Source organism: Spodoptera frugiperda, chromosome 11, assembly GCF_023101765.2.
Source record: "Spodoptera frugiperda isolate SF20-4 chromosome 11, AGI-APGP_CSIRO_Sfru_2.0, whole genome shotgun sequence".
In the NCBI taxonomy this organism is placed as follows: Eukaryota; Metazoa; Arthropoda; class Insecta; order Lepidoptera; family Noctuidae; genus Spodoptera; species Spodoptera frugiperda.
Window position 1 is genome coordinate 5,959,398 of NC_064222.1, and position 23,359 is coordinate 5,982,756.

The 23,359-nt window shown below is 37.3% G+C and overlaps 1 protein-coding gene across 8 annotated transcripts in view; it reads right to left on the reverse strand.

The window, feature by feature from the left end:
* Positions 1-20,098, reverse strand: part of LOC118274860 (serine protease gd) — a 41,673-nt gene extending 21,575 nt beyond the window's left edge. For all 8 annotated transcript variants that reach the window (XM_050696718.1, XM_050696715.1, XM_050696717.1 and 5 more), the window contains exons 1-3: positions 19,962-20,098; positions 4,196-4,414; positions 2,277-2,623 (exon numbers count right to left, since the gene is read on the reverse strand). In XM_050696718.1, coding sequence (XP_050552675.1) covers positions 2,277-2,623; positions 4,196-4,414; positions 19,962-19,964 — 569 coding nt within the window. In that variant the 5' untranslated portion in view covers positions 19,965-20,098. The remainder of the gene's footprint in view (positions 1-2,276; positions 2,624-4,195; positions 4,415-19,961) is intronic.
* Positions 20,099-23,359: the final 3,261 nt, after the last annotated feature.

Here is a 23,359-nt window from a genome sequence, read left to right on the forward strand (position 1 = left end):
AGTTTATTATAACCGAATATTACGTAACAATATTTTTTCCATATCAAAGGGAGTATTAATCACGTAGTTAGCAGTACGATGTAATTTGTACGACAGTGGTAGATAGCGCGATATTAATGAACGTAGTAATCAATTGCTCATTACGAATTGTAGTGACGTCACGTTGCGTCGTGCCGCCCCGCGCCGCCATGATGGATTCGCTTGTTTGAACGACATTGTTATTGTTGTGTTTATTTATTTGATGAAAAATTAAAACATTTTGTATTGGAAACTTTAATGAGCTGTATGGTATAAAGGTCGAGAAGAATATATAATGACAAATGGTCATCACTTTTCCCGCGGGTGTCGTAAGGGACAACACCTTTTTTCCTCGAAAATTTTTCAATATCTTTTAGAAACAGTGGGATCGATGGGGATTTGCGAATTATGTCTAGGTTGCAATTTAATTTCGTCTATTTTGTCTGGACTATTATATCAAACGAGGCAACTCAGGGAAGCAACTGATTTCAATAATCCCATTCCTGTTAAAATGTCACTATTTTTGTGAGTGAATGACGGATTCAGATTATCGGATCATATGAAAAAGTAATAGCATAATAGTGGTCCCTAACTTAACAAGTGGTTTTTAACCAAAAACTAGTTGGGAAACCCCTGTTCTAATAAAAGATTTTATGAATTTCAGAACAATACAAAATTCTTAATATAAACTCAACTCGATTTCTCACATATGGCAATATAAGAGTATTTATAAAAAGGTAGGAAATATCAAAAGGAAGGTTAGGAATAAAGGTATATCTTAAAGGATCTGTTAAAGATAAGAAGTAAGCCTCTGTTTCAGTACAAGGGTGCTTATCCACCAGAGATGTGCTATGCTACGTTGCTGTGGATGCGTTTGGCTTCCACCAATCGTATTCATTGGTACAAAAAGCTTAGCACTGGTGGTAACGGACTCAGCTAACCTAGGTTTTTTATATGGAAAGATGCGTTATATGGATGGTTTCCCTACTATTGATACATCGCATACTCGAGCTGCGCATCTTCCTTGCATAGCTACATAGCTTAGTATCAGTGGAAATGGTTACATAGTTTCACATCTTAGTTGCATAGCTACATATCCGGAGCTGCGGACTACCTAGCGGGTTTACTGAGGCTCTGGTTTGAAAAGCAGACGTAGGAACGGGGTGGTTTTAGTCCGTAAGAGTTTGACACTCCTTCTCGTCTTGGCCAAGACGAGAGAAGTCATTGGATGATTTTTCTCCATTAAAAAAAAGCATAGCTACATAGCACACTCCGGTGGAAAATCACCCAAGTCCCGAAAAAATACGTGTTTATTTAAAAAGGATGAGACAAAAGAAAGCCAGGATCTGTTTTGAAGAATGTTATAAACGTATTCAAATAAGGGTTGAGGACATACCTACATACCTTTAATACAGTTTATAACTTTCTCTGACATTCCTAGAGTTCGTAGAAGATATTAAAAATAAAACTAAATTGTTGAGAATTCGGGGACTTTAGATAAGTAAGTATAAGGGGTTTTAAATTGGATTCCTAGGTAGGACAAAGCATTAGGCGTTTTATTCCGTTTGTTTAAATGTTCAAAGTAGCATAGATGGTAACATTATGACCGGTAATGATAAAAAGCTTATCACCTCTTACATTTTAGTTGACTAACAAGTATAGTATTTATAAAAAATGTCGTGGTTGCCCTGATGTTTAAGACCGTCTTTCATGCACGAGGATGCGGATTCGAAACCTACCAACGGCAAATACAACGGCAACGGCAAATATTTTGTCTTTACAATGTGATTTTTTCCGAGTTATATGTATAAGATTATTTCTGACAACGTTGTCAACCATCGTTAAGATAGAAACTATAAGCTCAGGTGAAGGAAAACGTCGTGAGGTGCACGAGCTGATAATTTCTAATTACATATAAGTTTGAAATCCCTAAATCGGCAATCGAGAACGGCAGGGCCGATTTAGCAAATTTTCGTCTTGAATTATTTCTGTCAGTCTAGGGAAAGTTTAAAAGGTGAGAATATTTTTTGAGGCGGTACAAAATTTGCCGGGCCAGCTAGTAAAATATCCGGAGCTGCGGACTACCTAGCGGGTTTACCGGGGCTCCGGCTCGAAAAGCAGGAGAAGGAACAGGGTGGATTTTAGTCAGTAAGAGTCTGACACTCCCTCTCGCCTCGCCCAAGGCGGGAGAAGTCATAGGATGATTTTCCCCCCTCAAAAAAAAAGCTAGTAAAATATAAAATTATTTAGTTACTTACATATTAGAAGGCGCAGGTTCACTCCCTGGTCTCGGGTACACAGGTCTAGGTGACTCCCGAGGCGGAGACTGCACCGGCCTTGTATTCAGTTCAATCCCATTATTAGGCCTTTGCGAAGGCCTACTCTCAATTACATCGGGTCTATCATTGATGACCGGCTGAGGAGTATTCGCGTTACATATCTCTCTTCCATTCAGTCTAATGGCTTGTAGTCTTGGCGTTTTGTTTAAAGGGTTAAATTGTACAAAGAATCGCACGGCCACGGCGGGGCCAGGGTTAATCTGCATGTCCGCATTCTCAATTTTAAAGTCCTTGTTGTCTTGTGTCGAGACGTCTCCTATCCAGTTCTGTAAGAGAAGAAAAGAGTTAAAATATGAATATGTTTGTACGTAGTTTATTGACAAAATTCACTGTTAGAATTGGAATTGTAATTAAAGCCGCGGGTAACAGTTACTAAACCAACTTGGTGGTAGTTATTACAAGGAAACTTCAAGATGCAATACATATGTTTTTGTTTTTTACCACATTGAACGTTGTGGTGGTCACCGGTCACGTTAGCGGAGGATTTGCCTTCAACAGTTTTCTATTGGCAGTCAATGACTTAATAGATGTATATTATTAATTTCTTATCTTATACGAACATATAATAAATCTGTCGGTTACTAAACCAACTTGGTGGTTATACCTACAAGGAAACTTCAAGATACACATACCTACTTATGGTTTTGTTTTTTAATAGATGTATATTAATATTAATAATCTATACTATTGTACTATACAATGTGTAACAAAAAGGGGTATACATATCAATTGCACGGCTTCCTGATAACATAACAAACTATACGGGAAGGGTTTTTAAACTCATGTTTTCATGGTAACAAGTTATGAATTTTTCCAATCGCCCGCCGCGCGAATCAAAATTAGGTAGACAGGTACTAGGCGATCAGATTGACAGAAGAAATGTTTCGTAATATTAGCGAGTGATCCCTGTAGTGTTGTGACACGTTTGTATGATTTAAAATCAAGAACTATGCGATACCAAGTTTTTGGTACAATTTTTTTTAAAACGTATTTTAAGCTGAAACTTCATGTAGCGACTCTATTCAACCTGTATTCATCAGGGCTTCTTGATGTATATGGGTATTTTGTTACACGTTGTATAATATTATAAAGCTGAAGAGTTTGTTTGTTTGAACGCGCTAATCTCAGGAACTACTGGTCCGATTTAAATAATTATTCCAGCACGATATTTAGCCACAGTGTTGAATAGTGCATTTATCGAGGAAGGCTATAGGCTATAAAACACCACGCTATGACCAATAGGAGCCAAGCAGAGCGGGTGAAACCGCGCGGAAGTAGCTAGTTTCTTATACCAATTTTATAATAAATCTGTCGGTTTAATTTCAAGTCGAATTTCTGGCTGTGCATGAAGGTCGCCAGCAAAACCAGATCGTAGGAAGGAAAATGTTTTACAAAGTATTTATTTTGTCTGTTCTGTCTATGCGGAAACCGGTGCGGTGTGCAGATTGTGAGAAACGAACTAGATACTTACCTATTTAAAATCAAAGAAAATTGCAATGAAAATAATTAAATGATTTTTTTTGGTAGGTTTCTATAAGCCGGTAAACGAGCAGACAGATCACCTGATGGTAAGCAATCGCCGCTATAGACACTCAAAATACCAGAGGCCTTACAAGTGCGTTGCCGGCCTTTTGCGAGTTAAGAATTTAAGGGTTGTTGGAGAATCGGGAACTGGGGAGATTGGTAAAGGGAGTAATTGGGACTCTGGTAACCTTTCTCACACAACGGAACACAATGCAAGCGTTATTTCGGCTCTGTTGCAAGCGCCAGGATCACGAATAAACTGTATTAAGTTCTAATGATATTGTTAGTGACTATGTCAGTTTAAAAATACTCACCCCAAGTATATCAGCCTTGTTATCCAGCACGATATTTAGCCAGAGGGAGTGCAGCGTGCTGTCAGTGGATAGGTTCACGACGCCGTACCATCGCCCCTTCTCGGAACCTGGTGGCTCGTACATGAACACGTTGGGGCATGGCGATATTGGGGTCGGGTCTGATGCGTCCTGCTCAAATGATACTGCTACCAAAGCCAGGAATGTGCAGAGGGCTGCGATCTGTTGAGGAAATAATTTAGTAAGTTGAAGATTTTTTTAAGTATGAAGTGTTCCATATTTGCCTTTGTGTTTAGTTTGGCTTTATAAATAGTCTGAAAAAGTTGTCGAAAAACTCGTGGATGAAAAGCATATGACAGTGGACCGGTTTTATCTTCGTTAAACAATTATGATGATTTGAAGAACAGATTTTCAGTGTTCTAAGACCTTCACTTTAACTCCCTATCATTACTCATACACATTAAACGTTTACCGATATACAAATATTTTCTTATATGAAGTATTTGCAAAACAAACATATTACGTTCTCAAGTTCAAGTACGGCAGTCTATACGTAAGTCAGTACATTCACTCTACGATATATTTAGAAAACTGGTTGACTTGTGTCGAAGCGAATAGGGACGCAACGACGCAAGTGGTGGGTAGACGAACCTTATTACATGAGATCTGTACCCTTAGTTCGAGTTTGCTTTACGTTTAAAGTAATCTAATCGAGAACCCGTTCAGCGCTCTGATTGGCCGGCTCGCATAAACCAACCAATCAGACCGCCGAACGTGAAGTTAAACCGCTGAACGTAAAGCAAATTCATACTATGGGTCGCCAATAAAATGTTATCGAGAAAAAACCTGTTTGCACAATGGAGCTAATTACGTTTAAGTAATTTAATTTTACTTGTTGTTTTGTGGTCAAAGTCCAAGTGTGAGTACTGAGAGAATGTTCGTGTCAAAAATTGGTTATGAACTTTGTATCTTTGTTTATAGTTGATAGCTTGTGAAAGTAAACTGTTGGACTGTGGGCCTTCTCTATAAATGTACGCGTCCACAGGCCCGCATCGTACGCACCACATGCAACGGATTTTAGTTTGTTTTGTATAGAAACTCCGCTCCGATCCGCACCTTACGGACCGCATCATCAGCATTGCCTACATGCGATGCGTACTGATGACGTCATACGGAATGCGTACGATGCGTACGATGCGGACCTGCGGACGCTTACCTTAAAATTGGCTTTTTTGTTGTTTTTTACGCTTGGTAAGTGGGTGTGGGAGATATTTGTTTGAAAGTATCATAAAAGAGTATTAATGTCCATCTCCTTTAAAATTAGCCTGTGTAGCTCTGCAGACATATTTGTAGGACAACCGCGGAAAGAGTAAGGATGTTTAAAAATACATTTTAATCGATACTGTTTGGCAATAAAATCGAAAATCCTTCAGACGCATTGTGAGTACATAGTTTGATAAACAAACATCGTCCCAATTTTTCTATATCTAAGCTTTGGTATAAATAAAATATTAAAGCACTTACAGGTGATATAAACCGCTTAAGTTCACTCTATGTTCAAAGAAAGCGGATCAAAGGATACGACTACCTTTGATAGGATTCTTCAACAGTATACATTAGTATATATACATAATATATCACTATATACTGGTACAAACGTTTGTCTATTATACATAATTTGTTTATATAAAAATAGTTGGTAAACATCTTCGTTAAACTGTTTTCTGGTCTTGTATATATAACATAAAGATTTGTATATTTAAGCCCTGTTTGTGAGTCTGATTAAGCCTCTTAGAGAGCCGCCATACACATACGGATTTGGGTGATTTTCCACCAGAATGTGCTATGTAGTTGTTGTAAGAAGATGTAATAGGTAAGCTGTGAAACTATGTGCCCGTTTCTACTGATACTGAGCTATGTAGATGTGCGAGGAATCTTCCTCGCATTTGCGCAGCTCGAGTATGCGATGTATCGATAGTAGGGAAGCCGTCCATAGCACTCATCAATAGCACGCATCTTTCCATAACAAAAAACAGCTAAGCTGAGTCCGATTCTACCAGTGACAAGCTATGTGTACCAATGAATATGATTGGTTCAAACCAAACGCATCCACAGCAACGTAGCATAGTAATTAGTACATTTCTGGTGGAAATTCCCCTTTAGGTATACCCTATTTTTTACCAATACGTTTCTCTTTCACAATAATATAACTAGAAAAGTGTTCTCTAAGACCTCAGTCTACCTCTCCTTGGTTAAACAAGCACGATGTTACATTGTACATTTCTAACCAATTGTCAGAATGCCTCACAGCGAATGTGATTGACTGGCATCGTAGCAGCAAATGTTGGAGCATTGTGAATGACGTTTGAAACCTGATTGGCAGTGGTTCGAATTGCTGTACCGTTGTAATATATATGTGGAATCAATAGTGTATAAGGTGTTCTAAAATTATCTGCGGTAGTGTTGTGTTTAAAGATAATAATGGTGAAGAAATTTCTTACCCCGAACCAATTAATTCAATTTAAATGTTGAAACAAAAATATTTTGCGTCCATATTAGTCAGTAATTGCTGAAGAGGTTTCACGATGGGAATGGTACTCATCACACTAATATTATAAACGTGAAAGTTTGTTTGTTTGAATGTTTGGAGCTCTTCGGTAGTCTGCGGGTCTATGAACGGCGACTATGGGTAGCTCGCCACCTGACCAGAACCAGACCCGTGCGTATGGCGCGTCGCATTCTGCGCGCGCCTCAAAGAGCCACCCACCACAGATGGGCCCCATTAGGGCTGATGCCTGATCCGGAGAAGGAGAGTACCTATCGGGTTTACCAGGGCTCCAGCTCGAAGCAGGACTAAGAACGCAACTTCCGCCTGACCAGAACCAGACCCGTACGTACGGCGCGTCGTGTTCTGCGCACTTCCAAGCAACCACCACAGATGGGCCCCAGTAGGGCTGATGCCTGATCCGGAGCAGGAGAGTACCTACTGGGTTTTTAGTCAGTAAGAGTCTGACGCTCCCACTCACCTCGCTCAAGTCAGGAGAAGTCATTGGATCCCCCGCTAAAAAAATAGCCCTTCGGCAATCATCGGTTGTAATGTTTTGTTTACACTACACCAGTAAGTTAGATCATTATTGTTATATAATGTACAGCAATAAATCATTCTACTACAAATAGGTACCTATAGGAGCAGCATACGATAAGCTATTCAATTATGCATAGGTACTGTATGTACTGTATATTATGGAGTTTCCTCGTAATGGGAGAACGTTTATATCAGTGTGATTCTTGTTATATTGAACTTATTAAGTAGATCAACTTAGAAATTATCAGTAACAATATTACCTACGTAAAATGTGAAGGTTCTATTACTTGTAATATAAATTACTAGCCTGTATTGTGGTATTTACCTAGATTTCGTCTGCGTGGACATAGACTTTTTTTAAGTTATAATATAGCCTATGTTGTTCAGTACATAACATCTTTACAGAGGGCTTAGCGCCTAAACGATCTGATTGGCAGGTTCTAATGAACTAACCAATCAGAAGGCTAAACGATCTAGTTTTACGTGAAAGAAACTCGTAAAGCTCTCTGAATAATATGGTCTATATCATAGCCGCTTTCTTTAAAAGAAATCTGGGAAAGTTTTAAAATCAGTTCAGAAGTTTTGCGTGAAAACATTACAAATATACATAAATACAAAAACACTTATATTTCCTTATTGTTTGCGGTAGTCTTTTGGGCCACTTCATGAGGATTATTTTTTTGATGCCTTATACTATGTTTTTATTTCTTTTTAGGTATTTTCAAGTTGTAAATACCTATTTTAGTTGTAGTTATTATTTAGTCAATATAGTTATACAATTGATTTATCTACTTTGTACAATATTTGAACTATAGATTACATATTCCTCGTTGACAAAGTCGGCGCAGAAACTTAGTACTTTAGTACTTAATATAATTATGTATCATATTATGTATGGATACATACATAATAAATCACACGTCATTAAGGTAACATTATATAAAATTACAAATAACAGTGTCGTTAAATAATAATGCCGCATGTCTTCTTGGCATGTTCGCGACATCATAGTTCTAAGTAAAATACCTATACGTATTATGTACTTATATACATATTATATAGGTTCCATATATTCACAATCTTTAGGTGCTTTGCACCAGAGATATATTATGCTACGTTGCTGTGGATGCGTTTGGTGTCCACGAATCATATTCATTGGTTTCCCTACTATCGATACATCTCATATTCGAGCTATGCATCTACGCACAGTTACATTGCGGCGGCGCATCTTCATAGCACATCTTACTCGCACAGCTGCATAGCTTAGTATCAGTGGAAACGGTCACATAGTTTCACAGCTTATCTTCGTAGCATAGCTACGTAGCACATCTGTGATGAAAACACTCTAAAGATCAATTTTTGGAGTTTCATTTTATGGAGTTTCGGTCAAAAGATCGGTGATTAAATGCGGCTGAAGAGACTACAATTTAAACAGAGATTTGTAGGTAATAAGCTCAGTACGAATTAGCGCTTTTGTTTTGATCTTGTTAAACGTAAAGCAAACTTGTACTAAGGTCCCCTGAATCATTTACACTGCGATCTATACAATGTGTATGTAAGTATGTAGGTACAATACAAAACGCTTTGGAAAAAAATACGCGAACATATTACCTTAAACACAAAATTACGTAATTAACCAATTATTTCGATACCAAGTACCTTTGATGTTTGAAGAATTAGCAATCTTGACTTCAGTTCCTTTCTAAACGCGAAATTAGGTACTTATGTGACTTTATATGTTAGAGTAAGAGTCATTTTGGAAATTCTTACTATACAAGTGCCAATGTCTAATGATTCAGTTACGTCAAGTGCCATTCGTTTAATGATTCAGTTTCTACGAGTATACCTTACTATATCCGGAGCTGCGACACGAAAAGCAGGAGTAGGAATGGGTGGGTTTTAGTCAGCAAGAGTTTGACTCTCCCTCTCGGTTCGCCCTAGGCGGGAGGAAACATTGTATGATTTGACCCCTCAAAAAAAAAAAGCTACTACGTATGTACATAGTATAAAACAATATAGATTTTTCTGTTTGTTCCTAGGTAAGCTTATATCTTTAAAACTACGCAATAGAATTTGATGTGGTTTTTTAATACCTATTAGTGATTCAAGAGGAAGGTATATAACTATGTATAAAGCAAGCATAATAATAAGAGTAGAGAAACCCTTATAACCGTGCAAAGCCGGGATAGGTCGCCAGTTAGTATGTTTTTTAATGTAATAAATCCTAATAGACTCTTAATCAATCGAACTTGTTTCCACGAGACGGAAAGTAAAAGTTTGGCATATTTTTTTACAACCACATTTTTGTAAATGGACTTGTGTTACAAAACAGGTTTACAAATATGTATCTCTACATTCAAAATTAGTCGTTAAACGTGCTATACAATAAAGGACAAAGTTCAATGCATCTTAAATTAAATTCTTTGTATGATTCTAGTTTTTACACGATTCTGTGAGAATGATAATAATATAGCATTGAAGTTACGTACTTGTAATTAAGTTTTAGTTATTGTTTTTACTAAAATGACTTTGAATCATAACATTCAATTCGTGTTGAAACATCACCCAAAGGTCGACCAAAAGATATATGTGTATATAGTATTGAGTAAATAATAATAATGTGTAGTATGTACAGTCAGCACAGCTATACAGGTTGTAAACAGAACGCTCCCAAATGCAATTTTTTTTTTTTTTTTTTTTTTTTTTGAGGGGGAAAATCATCCAATGACTTCTCCCGCCTTGGGCGAGGCGAGAGGGAGTGTCAGACTCTTACTGACTAAAAACCACCCCGTTCCTTCTCCTGCTTTTCGACCCGGAGCTCCGGTAAACCCGCTAGGTAGTCCGCAGCTCCGGACGCTCCCAAATGCTGTACCAGGTTACGGTAAAAACGAGTTATGTTTTCAATAAATTAAGGGATTCAATGTTTATTTTATGTAATACGCTACGATTATATATTAAAAGTGTGCTATGTAGCTATGCTACGAAGATGTAATAGCTAAACTGTGAAAGTATGTGACCGTTTCCACTGATACTAAGCTACGTAGCTATGCGAGGGAGATGCGCAGCTCGAGTATGCGATGAATCGATAGTAGGTAAGCCATCCATAGCACGCATCTTTCTATATGAAAAACATAGCTTAGCTGAGTCCGATTCTACCTGTGTTTTAAGCTATGTGTACCAATGAATATGATTGGTGGAAATCAAACGCATCCACAGCAACGTAGCATAGCACATCTCTGGTGGTAAATACCTATCTAATGACCCTATTAAATGAAATAAACAATTCACACATTGCCTAATGTTTGTTGTTTACGACATAAGTTCATTTGTTTTATCAGCTATTTAATTATGTTGTCAATCTTCTACATTATATTTGGAAATAACCACATTAAATATATTTCGTAGTGATTAGGTATTTTTGTTGATATATTGTGACGAATTGGGTTTTTTTTGAGAAAGCTTTTATAATTCTAGTTTTAGAAATGTAAGATCGAGTTTAGTTTGTTTGGTCCACTTTCTCTCCTAAATTGCTGAGTCAATTTCAGTAAGATTTGCAAATTGATAGTTACAGGACCTAAAAATGTGAATAGTAGTAGTACTATGATCGTTACAGGAATTAAAAATGGAAATAGACTACTTTTTGGTATAAACATTTTGAAATTAATAAAGCACCAAGTCAAACTTAATGTTTTTATAATAAAATCACAAAAAACATGCCAAATATAACCTATTGTTAAAGGAATTCAACCTTTAAAGATCGTCAAACTTACGTGTATAGCATACATATAAGTAGAATAATATAATAGTTTGGACGCTGCATATAATGTGTTAGACCCATAATTACCCATACAAATGTTTTTAGATTAGATTAATGAATTTATAACCTTATTTCTATAGACATAAGTGACACAATCCTATATACGCTCTTATATCTTATGTTTTTGGGTAAGTATAATGAATTTACAACCTTATTTCTATTAACATAAGTGACATAATCCTATACATGCTCCCACAGTTTCTTCTAGCTATCTAAAGGATGATTATTTACATAATATGTACGTATGTATAGAAACCAGTAAGAGCAGTATTGAAAGCTGGCGCTGTAATAAAAGTTCGAGCACCCTGTATACAACCGGTTGCCACAACTAGTTAGTAGTTATTTATAACTAAACTTCTTCGAATAACGGTTAAAAAGGACCCAAAGAACTTAGATCTTCGATTTTATGGAAAGTAATGAAATGAAATAGGTAGAGGTAATATAATTATAATATGGTATCTCATTTCCAGCAGGGTAAGACATAAAATTGCATTAACTAGCTTCTGTCTGCGGCTTCGCCCGCATTCCCGTGGGATAAAAAGTAATCTATCACCCAAGTCAGCTCATACCCTGTCTGGATACCAAATTTCGTCAAAATCCGTTCAGTAGTTTCAGAGTTTCGACATTAAGCTGAGCACGAGCCTTTTGCTGCGACGCACCTCTTATTTATACGCTGTATTCTCGGTCACTTGTGTGTAGTGGCGTAATAAACGCTTCTTTTCTTTCTTATTGATGGACAAACATACAAATATCTAATCAAACAAACTTTCACATTTATAATATTAAGTGTGATAGTCTGATATGCCAATTAAAATTAAATGTAATGTTATTTTTTGCTAGTTATCACCATGATCTAAAAATGAATTCCAGTAACCTCACTCGTACGGCGAAACACAACGCAAACGATATTTCACGCCGGTTTTTATTTAAAGCCGTGGTATCACTCTGGTTGAAGCATGCCATTCCCCTCGTAAGAATAAGTATATGAATGAATAGATTAAAACCTCTTTAATGAATTCCTTAACAAGTTAAGTTGAATAAATAAAGACCATTAATTATGTAACACACGCGTTGTACATACTCTCGATTCTTATTACATGGGGATTTACATTTTACGTCAAGATGTTATAGGAAGCAATCTGATGGTTTTTTAGTACTAAAGCTTAAGAGTTTGTTTGAACGCGTTAATCTATGGAACTACTGGTTCGAATTGATGTTATTTTTGTATTGGATAGTCAATTTATTACGGAAGGCTATAAAACATCACGGTACAAATAATAGGAGCTGCTAAATTAAAGTTTGTTTGTTTTGATACCTTTCCATTAATCAGGCTGAAATAGTAACTACTGAATGGATTTTACGTTATACACACAGGGTATGAGCTGACTTGGGTGATAGGATACTTTTTATCCCATAGGAACTTAGGCAAAGTCGCTGGCAGTAGGTAGTATAAAATATAATTAAAGTTAAATAAACCTCTTCATTAAAATAAAACGAAAAACATCCAAAGTTTATAGTAAAAAATGTGACTTTAATATTTATTTTACCAGAATGCATAATACTTATTCAACCAAACTCATGTATGAGCTATGAGTGTATGGGACATTGTCTAACCTAACAATGAATTCCGTAGCTCGTAGCGTTTCGTAGCCCAATTTCGTAGTAGCTACGTAGGCTACAAAATAGGAACAAAATGCTACGAATGTATTTTGGTATGACTGTGTTTTTTGTCATTGGTACATTTGTATTATAACTTTTGTCAGCGGCTTCACTCGCGGATAAAAAGTAGTCTATATTATTCCAGACCATAATATACTTTTGACCATTAGACCATAATGTTCTGTTCTAAATTAAACTGACTGCACAGTTGGCACTGTCACGTAACGTGTAGCGGGTTCGATTCCCGCACGGAACAACTCTTTATGTGATCTTCAAATTTTAACGTGATCAGGCGGATCTGTCCGCCATTGTACCTCTGTTCTCAAAAACTTTTTTAATATGGCTATTAAAACTCATCTATTCTGTTATAATGTAAACATTAAACAGTCATTACAAATGTTGGTAAAGCCTAATGACATAATGAGCTCATTTAAAAAAAAAACTGCCTCACTCTGCTTCAAATAACATTACGTTGTGGTTTTCCAGGAAAAACATGTTAAGTAGTTATATAATGTATTCGTTTTTTCAAGAATTTAGTTCGTCAATTAAAGAATTATCTGGCAATAAGATTTGTAGACAGAAGAGTAAGGCATCAATGGACTTCTAACACAGCTGAAGACACTTCTCTCTGATGAAATCTGACAACATATTGGATTTATATTTCTATTGTTCAGGGAATATATTGCTAAGTTGCAGGAAAACATCGTGAGGAAACCTGGGCTTATAATTTCTAATAATAAGTTTGAAATCGCCAACCCGCATTGAGCACGCGTGGTGATTAATGCTCAAACCTTTTTCATGCGAGAAGAGGCATTGGTCAGCAGTGGCTACTAATAGGCAGTTGATGTATGGATGCGAATTTAATATGATAATTAAATATTTAACGAAATCCCCAGTGACTGTGTTCCTGTGTGAATAGCTATACTTTCCAATTCGTCTTAAACAATGAAAAACCAACAAGTTTTATTCAGATAATACCGTAATAGAAGAGGAAAAATAACAATTCTGAGAAGCTGATAGTAATCTTAGTTCCTAACGATTACAAGTAATTGTAATAATATGAACGATTGTCATACAATATCTCAAAGTTATTTGATTTAATGAGATCGAGTCCACGTGGTTCTTTGTTCTAAGTTGTATGCGAAATTAACCCTTATATCTAGGTAGTTTAGGTTTAATTGTGAATGTTTTTAAAACACTTTAATGTGACGTGAAAGAAATACAGTTTCTCGCATTAAAAAATATATTAAAATTGTATTTTAATTTCTTTATTTTAGTGTACAAATATCTTTATTCGATTTTCAACTTTGATACTTTTAGATATAAAGTCGAAATTCGAATGAAGAAATAGAACAGGTTGATCTGCTGGTCTTGGTACTTGAATTAGTATAATCATTGTTTAGGTAAATTAAATGGAGGTATTACTTAGGTCTGAGAAAACTGTCCGTTTTAACGAGGGCATTGCTCTTAACCCACGTTGACGTCACAAAAAATATTATTTATACGGCTCAATATACCGTATGGGAAGACCTCTTATGACTTAATTTAAACCACATATTTGTTATCATCTTGGCTGACGATATACGAAAAATGAGCGAAATAGGCCCAGTAGGTAAGCCAGAAAGTGCATTATTCTCAGAAGCAAATCTGGTTAAAACTAAGCCGTCCACAAAGATGGCTGGAAAGAGGTATAGTGAATCTTTAGGGAGGCCTATGTTTAAACAATGGACATGTTGACCGATATGAGGAAGGAGAAAGAAGACTTATGCCTATGATGAATATTATTGATATGACATTGAGTGTAAATAATATCCCATCAAAAACATCCTGTAAAAAACCCAAGTCTCGCAGCTCAGTCTTTCTACCGTCAAAAGTTGTGAGATCCATGTAATACCAAGTCGGTTAATCTATTTAGTGTCTACTTGAAGGACCTTCTGTCTTAAGTTATTACATAAGTTATTATCATGCCAATATTAAAAATATTTAACGTTTTAAACAAATAGATCGACTTGGACATCGCTTGATTTGATTATTAGTATGTATCACACTACACAGCACGACGGGCCAGCGACCAACAGGAACGAGAGTTTCAATCGCGTGAGGCGCGAGAGACTAAAGAATCTAATATAATATTGTAATATTCATTTTGTTTTCATGCGATGTCCAAGTCGATCTATTTGTTTAAAACGTTAAATATTTTTAATATTGGCATGATAATAACTTATGTAATAACTTAAGACAGAAGGTCCTTCAAGTAGACACTAAATAGATTAACCGACTTGGTATTACATGGATCTCACAACTTTTGACGGTAGAAAGACTGAGCTGCGAGACTTGGGTTTTTTACAGGATGTTTTTGATGGGATCTCACTTCTTTTTGTAGAGCCTTTCTTTTTGATACCATCTACTTCTAACGAATTTTGTTAAAGGTATTATGATATTTTCTTATTTTTATATGTAGTCTTCCTCTTTTTCTTTTCCGGTACTACTTCTTGAGCTTCAGCCACAGTTTTTCTCAAAGCCCACTCCCTGTCTCTATGGGCTTTTCTCGGAGGCTTTGATGTCTCTGTTTTCATTACGTCGACCATTTTACAAGTAATAATGTTGTTCAGTTTCATGGGCTAAACACACCCTTACCCACCCTATACCCCCTGCCTTGCCTCATATGGTAGGTACCTATCTACACCTATTAAATTTATAACCACCACCAACCACCAACTGCATAAATAACTTTGTAATCCCATATATTTATATGGGATTACAAAGTTATTGATGCAGTTGGTGTATTTGGAAAACTGGACCGAAATTACAAAATATTTAAGTTTTCCCATGATTAAGACACTAAACTCTATATGTATTCCAAATATGAAGCTTCTAAGTCTGCTAGAAGTGCCTTGGACTTTTGATGATCGGTGAGTCAGTGAGTGACAAAATTTAGAAACTTTAACAAGTTGTCATTCTTAAACTACTGGTTCAAATTGACTGAAATTTTAAATATTCCGTGTTTATACAATGCCGGATTAGTTACCGAAGATTCAGGTTTCTTGCTTTATCCACAACCGAATTATAGGGGGTCGAAAAAGGCCCGAATTGCTTCGAGAAAAGGATGGTACGGCCGTGCCGCTTTTTTTTTGCTCGACTTGGCGGGGCACTGCCGTGCCCCCAGATTGACTCAAGCCTTTTTTTAGTGGGGGAAAATCATCCAATGTCTTCTCCCGCCTTGGGCGAGGCGAGAGGGAGTGTCAGAATCGTACTGACTAAAAACCACCCCGTTCCTTCTCCTGCTTTTCGAGCCGGAACCTTTGTAAACCCGCTAGGTAGTCCGCAGCTCCGGATTGACTCAAGCCTAAGAATTAGATCTATTAGCTAACCTGTTTGACAGAACAGCAGGTTAACCTACACTAATCTGTCAATTCTATCATTGTATTTTCAACTTTATATCACTACAGTAAAAGTTGAAAATGTAATAAAAGGAAAGGAGTAGCTTGGCCTGCTGTTCAATGTATAGTGACACACGATTGTTTATGCGTCACAATTACATGCACCGATGACGTGTAGGAGGCAAAGATCACATTTGCATCGACATTGTTTCTTAATAAACAATATTAATACACGTTTCTTTCTTTTTTATCGTATTTTGTCTTTATTTTTGACAAAGTAATTTGTATAATCGATACATTTGTATAAAGCAAAAGGTTTGGTGGATTCGATTCTCGCATGTAATGTTTTTTTTTAGGGATTAAGCCGGTAAACGAGCATATGGATCACCTGATGGTAAGCAATCACCGCCGCCCATGAACACTTGAAACACCAGAGGTGTTATAAGTGCGTTGCCGGCCGTTAGGAATTTAAGGATTATTGGGGAATCGGGGATTGGGAAGATTGCTAAGGGACTTAAATAACCGATTGGACCTCCGGTAACTTTACTCACACAACGAAACACAACGCAAGCGTTGTTTCACGTCGGTTTTCTGTGAGGCCGTGGTATCACTCCGGTCGAGCCGAACCATTCATGCCGAAGCATGGCTCTCCTACACTTCATTTAAACTATGTATAAGTAATATAGCTGTAGTTACCTTTTCCTACAAAACACGTTCCTAGAATTAATGTGTAGTTATTAGGTATGGTTACTTTCAAGGAATCTACATTCATTTAATAGTGTACTGACCCAATTCTTTAATAACTTTTTATATTCCTTAAGTAAAAACTAACATACATCGTCGAAGAAATTGTCCTCATCGAAGTCGTGAGGTATGATGCCCAAAAGACTGGCAGCATTGCCACGTTGAATGGCAATGGCTAATCCTTTGACCAAGGTATTGGGTTAAGCTTTGACCAAAGTAGAAGCCAGCCTTTCAGTCATCCGGAGCTGCGGACTACCTAGCGGGTTTACCGGGACTCCGGCTCGACAACTAGGAGTAGGAACGGGGTGGTTTTTAGTCAGTAAGAGTCTGACACTCCCTCTCGCCTCGCCCAGGGCGGGAGAAGTCATTGGATGATATTCCCCCTCAAAAAAAGGCTTTCAATCACCTGAAGTTAAGTTAGTTAAGCCTTAGCCTTTACTTAAGTTGAATTTAATTCAAATTTAACTAAAATTACTAGTCATAGAGGTATATTATACCAATAATAAAAGTAGGAATCAACAACAAAATAAAATTAAATAACACACTACTAATAAGGTACACAACTATTCGAATAGTTCGCACATACAATACCTCTCGACCGAAATATCGAGCATCTTGACCCGAAAACCGAACCGATTCTAAGTGCCCCTCTATAAATAAATCGTTGTTGCGTCGTAAATACGGAATTAAGACCTTTTCCCTAATCCTAAAGACGATAAGTCGATATAAAATGTTGCCTTCCATGGTATTTTATTTGTACATAGGTACAGTAAGACAGCAGCATTTCAAGCTACTCATAAACCGAGAAACTTCATTGTATTTGGAACTTTAAATTTAAAGGTTAAAGTTCAAACCTGTTCAACAAGACTTATTAAGCTGGTTCCTTAACCTACAGCAACGCTCTCTGAAAGACCTGAACCTTTAAAACCGCGATGTCAAACCGCCTGCTAAGCGTGAATATTATGTCAGTCTCTTCGTATGTAGATGAGGTTCATAGACCAGCAGTCATTTGACCAGTCGTATTTTGTAAATAGATTAAAAAAAAGAATTGGTATTGTTTTACGATATCATACAAAATCCGTTCGTTGTTTTTTTAATGGTATAAGCCGGTAATTAAGCGGTAACTACCTGATGGTAAGCAATCACTGTCGACTTTGGACAACCGAAACACTAGAGGCGTTACAATTGTGTTGCTGGCCTGTGGGAGTTAGGGAAATTTGGAGAATCAGGGATTGGGAATATTGGGAAGGAGGTAATTGGACCTCTGCAAACCTCAACTCACACAACTGAAATACAACGCAAGCATTGTTTCACGTCGGTTTTCTGCGATGCCGTGGTATCACTCCGGTCGAGCGAACCCATTTATGCCGAGAAATTTAATTATTTTTGACGTTTCGATAAATGTATTGAGTTTGACTATATAAACAGAGGCGGATTAAAACCAGAGAACACCCGCTACACACGTCATAGGCGCCCCTATTTTTTTGGCGACATCGCCACTCTATATACATATATGCAGTTGGACACACGCGTCTTACGGCGCCCGTCTGTAACCTAGGACCCTAGGCACTTCTCAGGGAAGACGGTAGCACAGTGGTCACGTGCTGCCGTGTAACTTGCACAGCAAGGCTAATGGGAGGTGCACGTCTCCCTAGGGATGTGCCGTAACAGGCTTTGCACCATAGGGGCTCCGGAGCAGGTCTAGTTAGAGGTCTCGGTGCCCCTTGTCGGTGCTGAAGGTGGCCACCGGGGTGGTTTTAGTGAGGTAAAAATCCCACACTCCCTAGTCTTTCTCCCCAAAAAGCTAGGCACCTTTTGAAGGTTTCCCCGTCATCAAAAAAAGGGCCCTAGGCACTTACCTAGTTCATGTATGTTGCTATAATTAAAATGAAGTCCAGAATGATCGTTCGTTTATTAATAAATAATAGTTTTAATTTAGATTGGGTAATGACGTTTCTTATCTGGTTTTTGTGAAGATGACGTGAGTCTCGCTAATAGGTGTTGTTGTGGAATCATATAAAGAAGTTTATCTGGTTTGTTTTCAAGCTAAATATTCTTAGTTCAAAGAATATTGTGTTATTGTGTGTCTAGTACTAAGAAAGGAAGTCAGAGGTGATTTTGTCGTACTTTTGTTATCATAAATGTGTAAGTTTATCTATTAGACTTTCAGACAAAAACTACTGAACTGAGTAATAAAATTTGACATAGATATAGATTATAAGTTTAAATTACCAGATCTGATCTGTTTTTTATCCCGGGAACGTGGGTTTTGAAAGAATTTTGTAGTGTCTTAATTACGGCCTCTCAATTAGTTACAGTGCTATTTTTACTAACTTTACAAAAAGGAGGTATTATGTTCGGATGATTGTTTTGGAACAATAATAAGTTCAATATTCAGAAATACGCAGTCCAATAAATAGTTAGCTAAACACGGGAATGGAACCTAAGATATTGTTTTAAAGGGCATTATTGGAGTTCACTAAACGTACGTAGACTAACTTTTGGTCTATTTAATCAATATTTCTTTTAAAACTATAGAATATTCTAGATAGCGAAAGTTTCTTTGATAAAAAGTAAGCCAAGAAGATATTTTGTTCCACGTTTAAATATCTAGGCTACTGGCCTGTCTATGCACTGTTATGCCAGTTTACCGTTTTTGAACGTGGAACAATAAACTCTTCTAAATTCAAATGGATTTTGTTTTTAATTCGGTTAAATTTTGAAGTTAGAACTCTTTGATTCGAACGTTTTTCTTTGTTTAAAGCAACTGTCATTTGTTACTTGCATTAGATATTTGTAGAATTAGAAATATTTTAATCGCCATGTTTACATTCTCACCCAAATCTTCAAGCCGGAACTATGCAAAATGAAATGCATAAAGTCTTCGATTGGCTTGTAGAATTAAATAATAAAAATGCTACCTTAATAAACCGGTCCACCACCATTTTGACCAGAACAGTGGCATTCGACTTGATCACTTAGTAAAAACTTCCTACATACACGTTATAATTAAAATACACATACAAACTATAATAGCACAGTTATTAATGACACAAACACTATATTTTTTATCACAATTCTTACCATTTTAAAAGGAATTTTCCCAGATCTTTATATAAAAAAACGACTATTTGTATGTCTGCACACAAAAAAATGTTTTTTCAATACGATTGGCGACGTGCGCCATCCGCGGCGGTATCTGTGAGAATGACAAAAGAAAATCATAGCAATAATCTTAGAGGTCAAGTTTACGATAGCCACGAGAAAGAGATGCAAGATTTTCAGACGTGGAGTGAGGGAGACAGGTATACGTTGATCGGTTTGTCGTTAAGTGAGGGTGCGCGCACGCAAACCTGTTAGCAATGATCATCAAAACTGTTATGGAATTATGTATAATTAAATGCAATGTGCGTACAAAGTTATATTTTATGTGTATATAATGATTTTTGTTCGTCTAAGAAGGAAATACATAGAAAAATTAAGATGAATCACATACGGAATCTAATCATATTTGCATACATACATAATGTATATATTTAACTGCTTATTGGTTATACATTCCTTTGTAAATACATGAGGTTAAGCAACCTTTATCGCGGTTAAGTGTTGGATGGGTCATCAGTTTTTACGAAGTAACATTTAATTGATGTCGGAATATATCGGGTTCATGGTTATTGCAAGTTTAAGGAAAAATTTAATCAATGATAAAGAATATTAAGTTTGTTTCACACTCTCCGGTTTCCGGGTTACCGGGGCCTCGTACCTGTTTGCTATCGGCTTAATAAACGGTCTTTATTAAAAAATTTGAGTTTTGACCTTAATACAATAGAACTAAATATGTAAAAAACCGATTTAAGTACTATTAAACCAAAGATTTTGGAACAAGCTCGCCACAATCTCCCAAAACCACTGCAACTCCTGTAAGCCAGGATCTACAGTAGGTACATACAACCATGAAAACACCGGAACACTGAAGTCCGGCGCGTCCCAAGAACATGAATGACTATCTTAGATCCAGCACCAAGGATGTTTGACTTAAAACTTAGTGGGTACCATGTGTGAGATGTTATACTTGCTTCCAATAATAAGTATCGAAAAATTGAAATGACTTATTAATTTTGGTCGTATAAGTATATAGGTATGTGGTTATGGTGAGAGGAGGCTTAAGATGTACGGTTTCCAAACCTACCAACGGCAAAGTACCCCATATTATGACACCACTGACTAACGGTGAAGGAAAATATCGTGAGGAAACCTGGGCTTATAATTTCTAATTATAAGTTTGAAATCGCTAACCCGCATTGAGCAAGCGTGGTGATTAAAACTCAAACCTTCTCCGTGCGAGAAGAGGCCTTTGGTCAGCAGTGGCTACTTATAGGCTATTGATGTGTTTAGTTATAAGCTTTCACACGTACCGGTACGGTTTATTATTTCGTTCGCCGCCCCACCGGTTACCGGGGCATGTGAAAAGGTACTAAAAGTTGTTTTTTGAAGGTACGGGTAGGTTTTTGTCAGTTTGAATCATCTTTCACAAGAAGAAAGGGTAAATGGAAAGGTACTGGAAGAGTGTAGATGGTCAATGAAATAAGTGATACGTATTTAATTTTAATTCTGCAAATAGTCTACCTACAAAGTTAAATAGTCTATAAAGTCCGACAGTCTAGATTTTTGAATGTCAATCGTTGAAATATGTATGTAGATAATCTTTTCCTATCTACCCGGAATCTCTAGCCAAATGCCACTTGCGCTTGTCTACTCATTGAGTACAAAAAATAATAATTTAGGAACTTCACAATGATGGTCTTAATTCATTATAAATATTAAAATATTATTCTTAGGTGTAACATTAAATGTATCGTTAGTCTCCAAACTAGGGTGATCCTGTCTCACAGATGGGGCCCAGTAGGGCTGATGCCCGATCCGGAGCTGCGGACAACGAAAAAGGTTACCGGGGCTCCGGCTCAAAGCAGGAGTAGGGACGGGGTGGTTTTAAGTCAGTAAGAGTCTGACATTCTCTCCCGCTTCTCACAAGGCGGGAGAAGTCATTGAACGATTTCGCCCCCTCAATAAAAAAAAAAAAAAACAAAAAATAAACGGTGATCTCTTGGGAACTTGGAATGTATGGGGAATTGGGGATGGCATTAACACGTGGATGGATACTCAGATCAACTATGCAGTTAAAAGTTATATACGTACGTTTTTATGGTATAAGCCGGTAAACGAGCAAACGGATCACCTGATAGTAAGCAATCACCGCCGCCCATAGACACTCAAAACACTAAAGGCGTTACAAGTGCATCACCGGACTTTTGGGGTTAGGAATTTAAGGGTCGTTGGGGAACCAGGGATTGGGATGGGGGTTAATTGGGCCTCCGGTAACCTCACTCATACAACGAAACATAAAGCAAGCGTGGCTTCACGTCAGTTTTCTGCGAGGCCATGGTATCACTCCGGCGAGCCGGCCCGTTCCTGCCGAAGCATGGCTCTCCCACACTTGATAATAACATTATTAAACCGTTGAATAACATAATAATTATAATAGCACACAAACTGTACTCATAACTAAACAACTTAAGGAAAATCGAAGAAATGGTTTTTGTTCGTCACTATTAAATCATCGGCGCGTGTAGTCATAGCTAGACTAGACAGCAAAAACTACATGTGGGTGGAATTTGAAATATAATTGAATCATGTTTATGACTGTCTCTTTGTTCAAGTCATAATTCGCTCACGAACTGTCGTACGTGCCGGTCGGATACCAAAGTCTTAGTTAATCCGTGTGAACTACCCTCTGCTCTCACCAAAAATGTCCAAGTGTGACGTCTATAACAAAGGAATTACCAGCAGATCGCCAGGACTGGAATGCCAGTCTTGTGCTAAGACAGTTCATGCAAGTAAAGCTTGCTCTGGTCTTACTACGAAACAGTTGTCTGCCCTTCGTAATGCAGACGGTCTAGACTGGATATGTGAAGAATGCAGCCGAAACTCGCCGAACCGGAAATCATCCTTCTTCGTACCGGATGAGGAAAACGACGAGGAAGAAATGGCGACTCCATGCAATACCGTAGGGAACATAGACAGTGACAAGTTCCTGAAGGATATCACAGCCGAACTGAAAAAAGTGCTCAAGAATGAATTGCAACCAATACAAATCTCAATGGGCCTCTGTAGCAAACGACTAGAAGAGCTAACTAAAACTGTAGAAGAACAAAACAAACACATACACGAACTGGAGAGGAAGTACAATCACCTCAGCAACGAAAAAACTCATCTCGAACTGGAAGTAAGTTCATTAAAGCAACACGTTCGTAGCATAGAGCAACAACGCCTCGATAATGTGATTGAAGTAACAGGAGTCCCGAAAGCCCAAAATGAAGATCTGGATGGGATCGGTACCAAGTTGGCCGAAACTCTTAAGGTAGATAAATCACACATATTGAATATTAAACGCGTGGACAGTCGCAATGAACAACGAAGGAAAC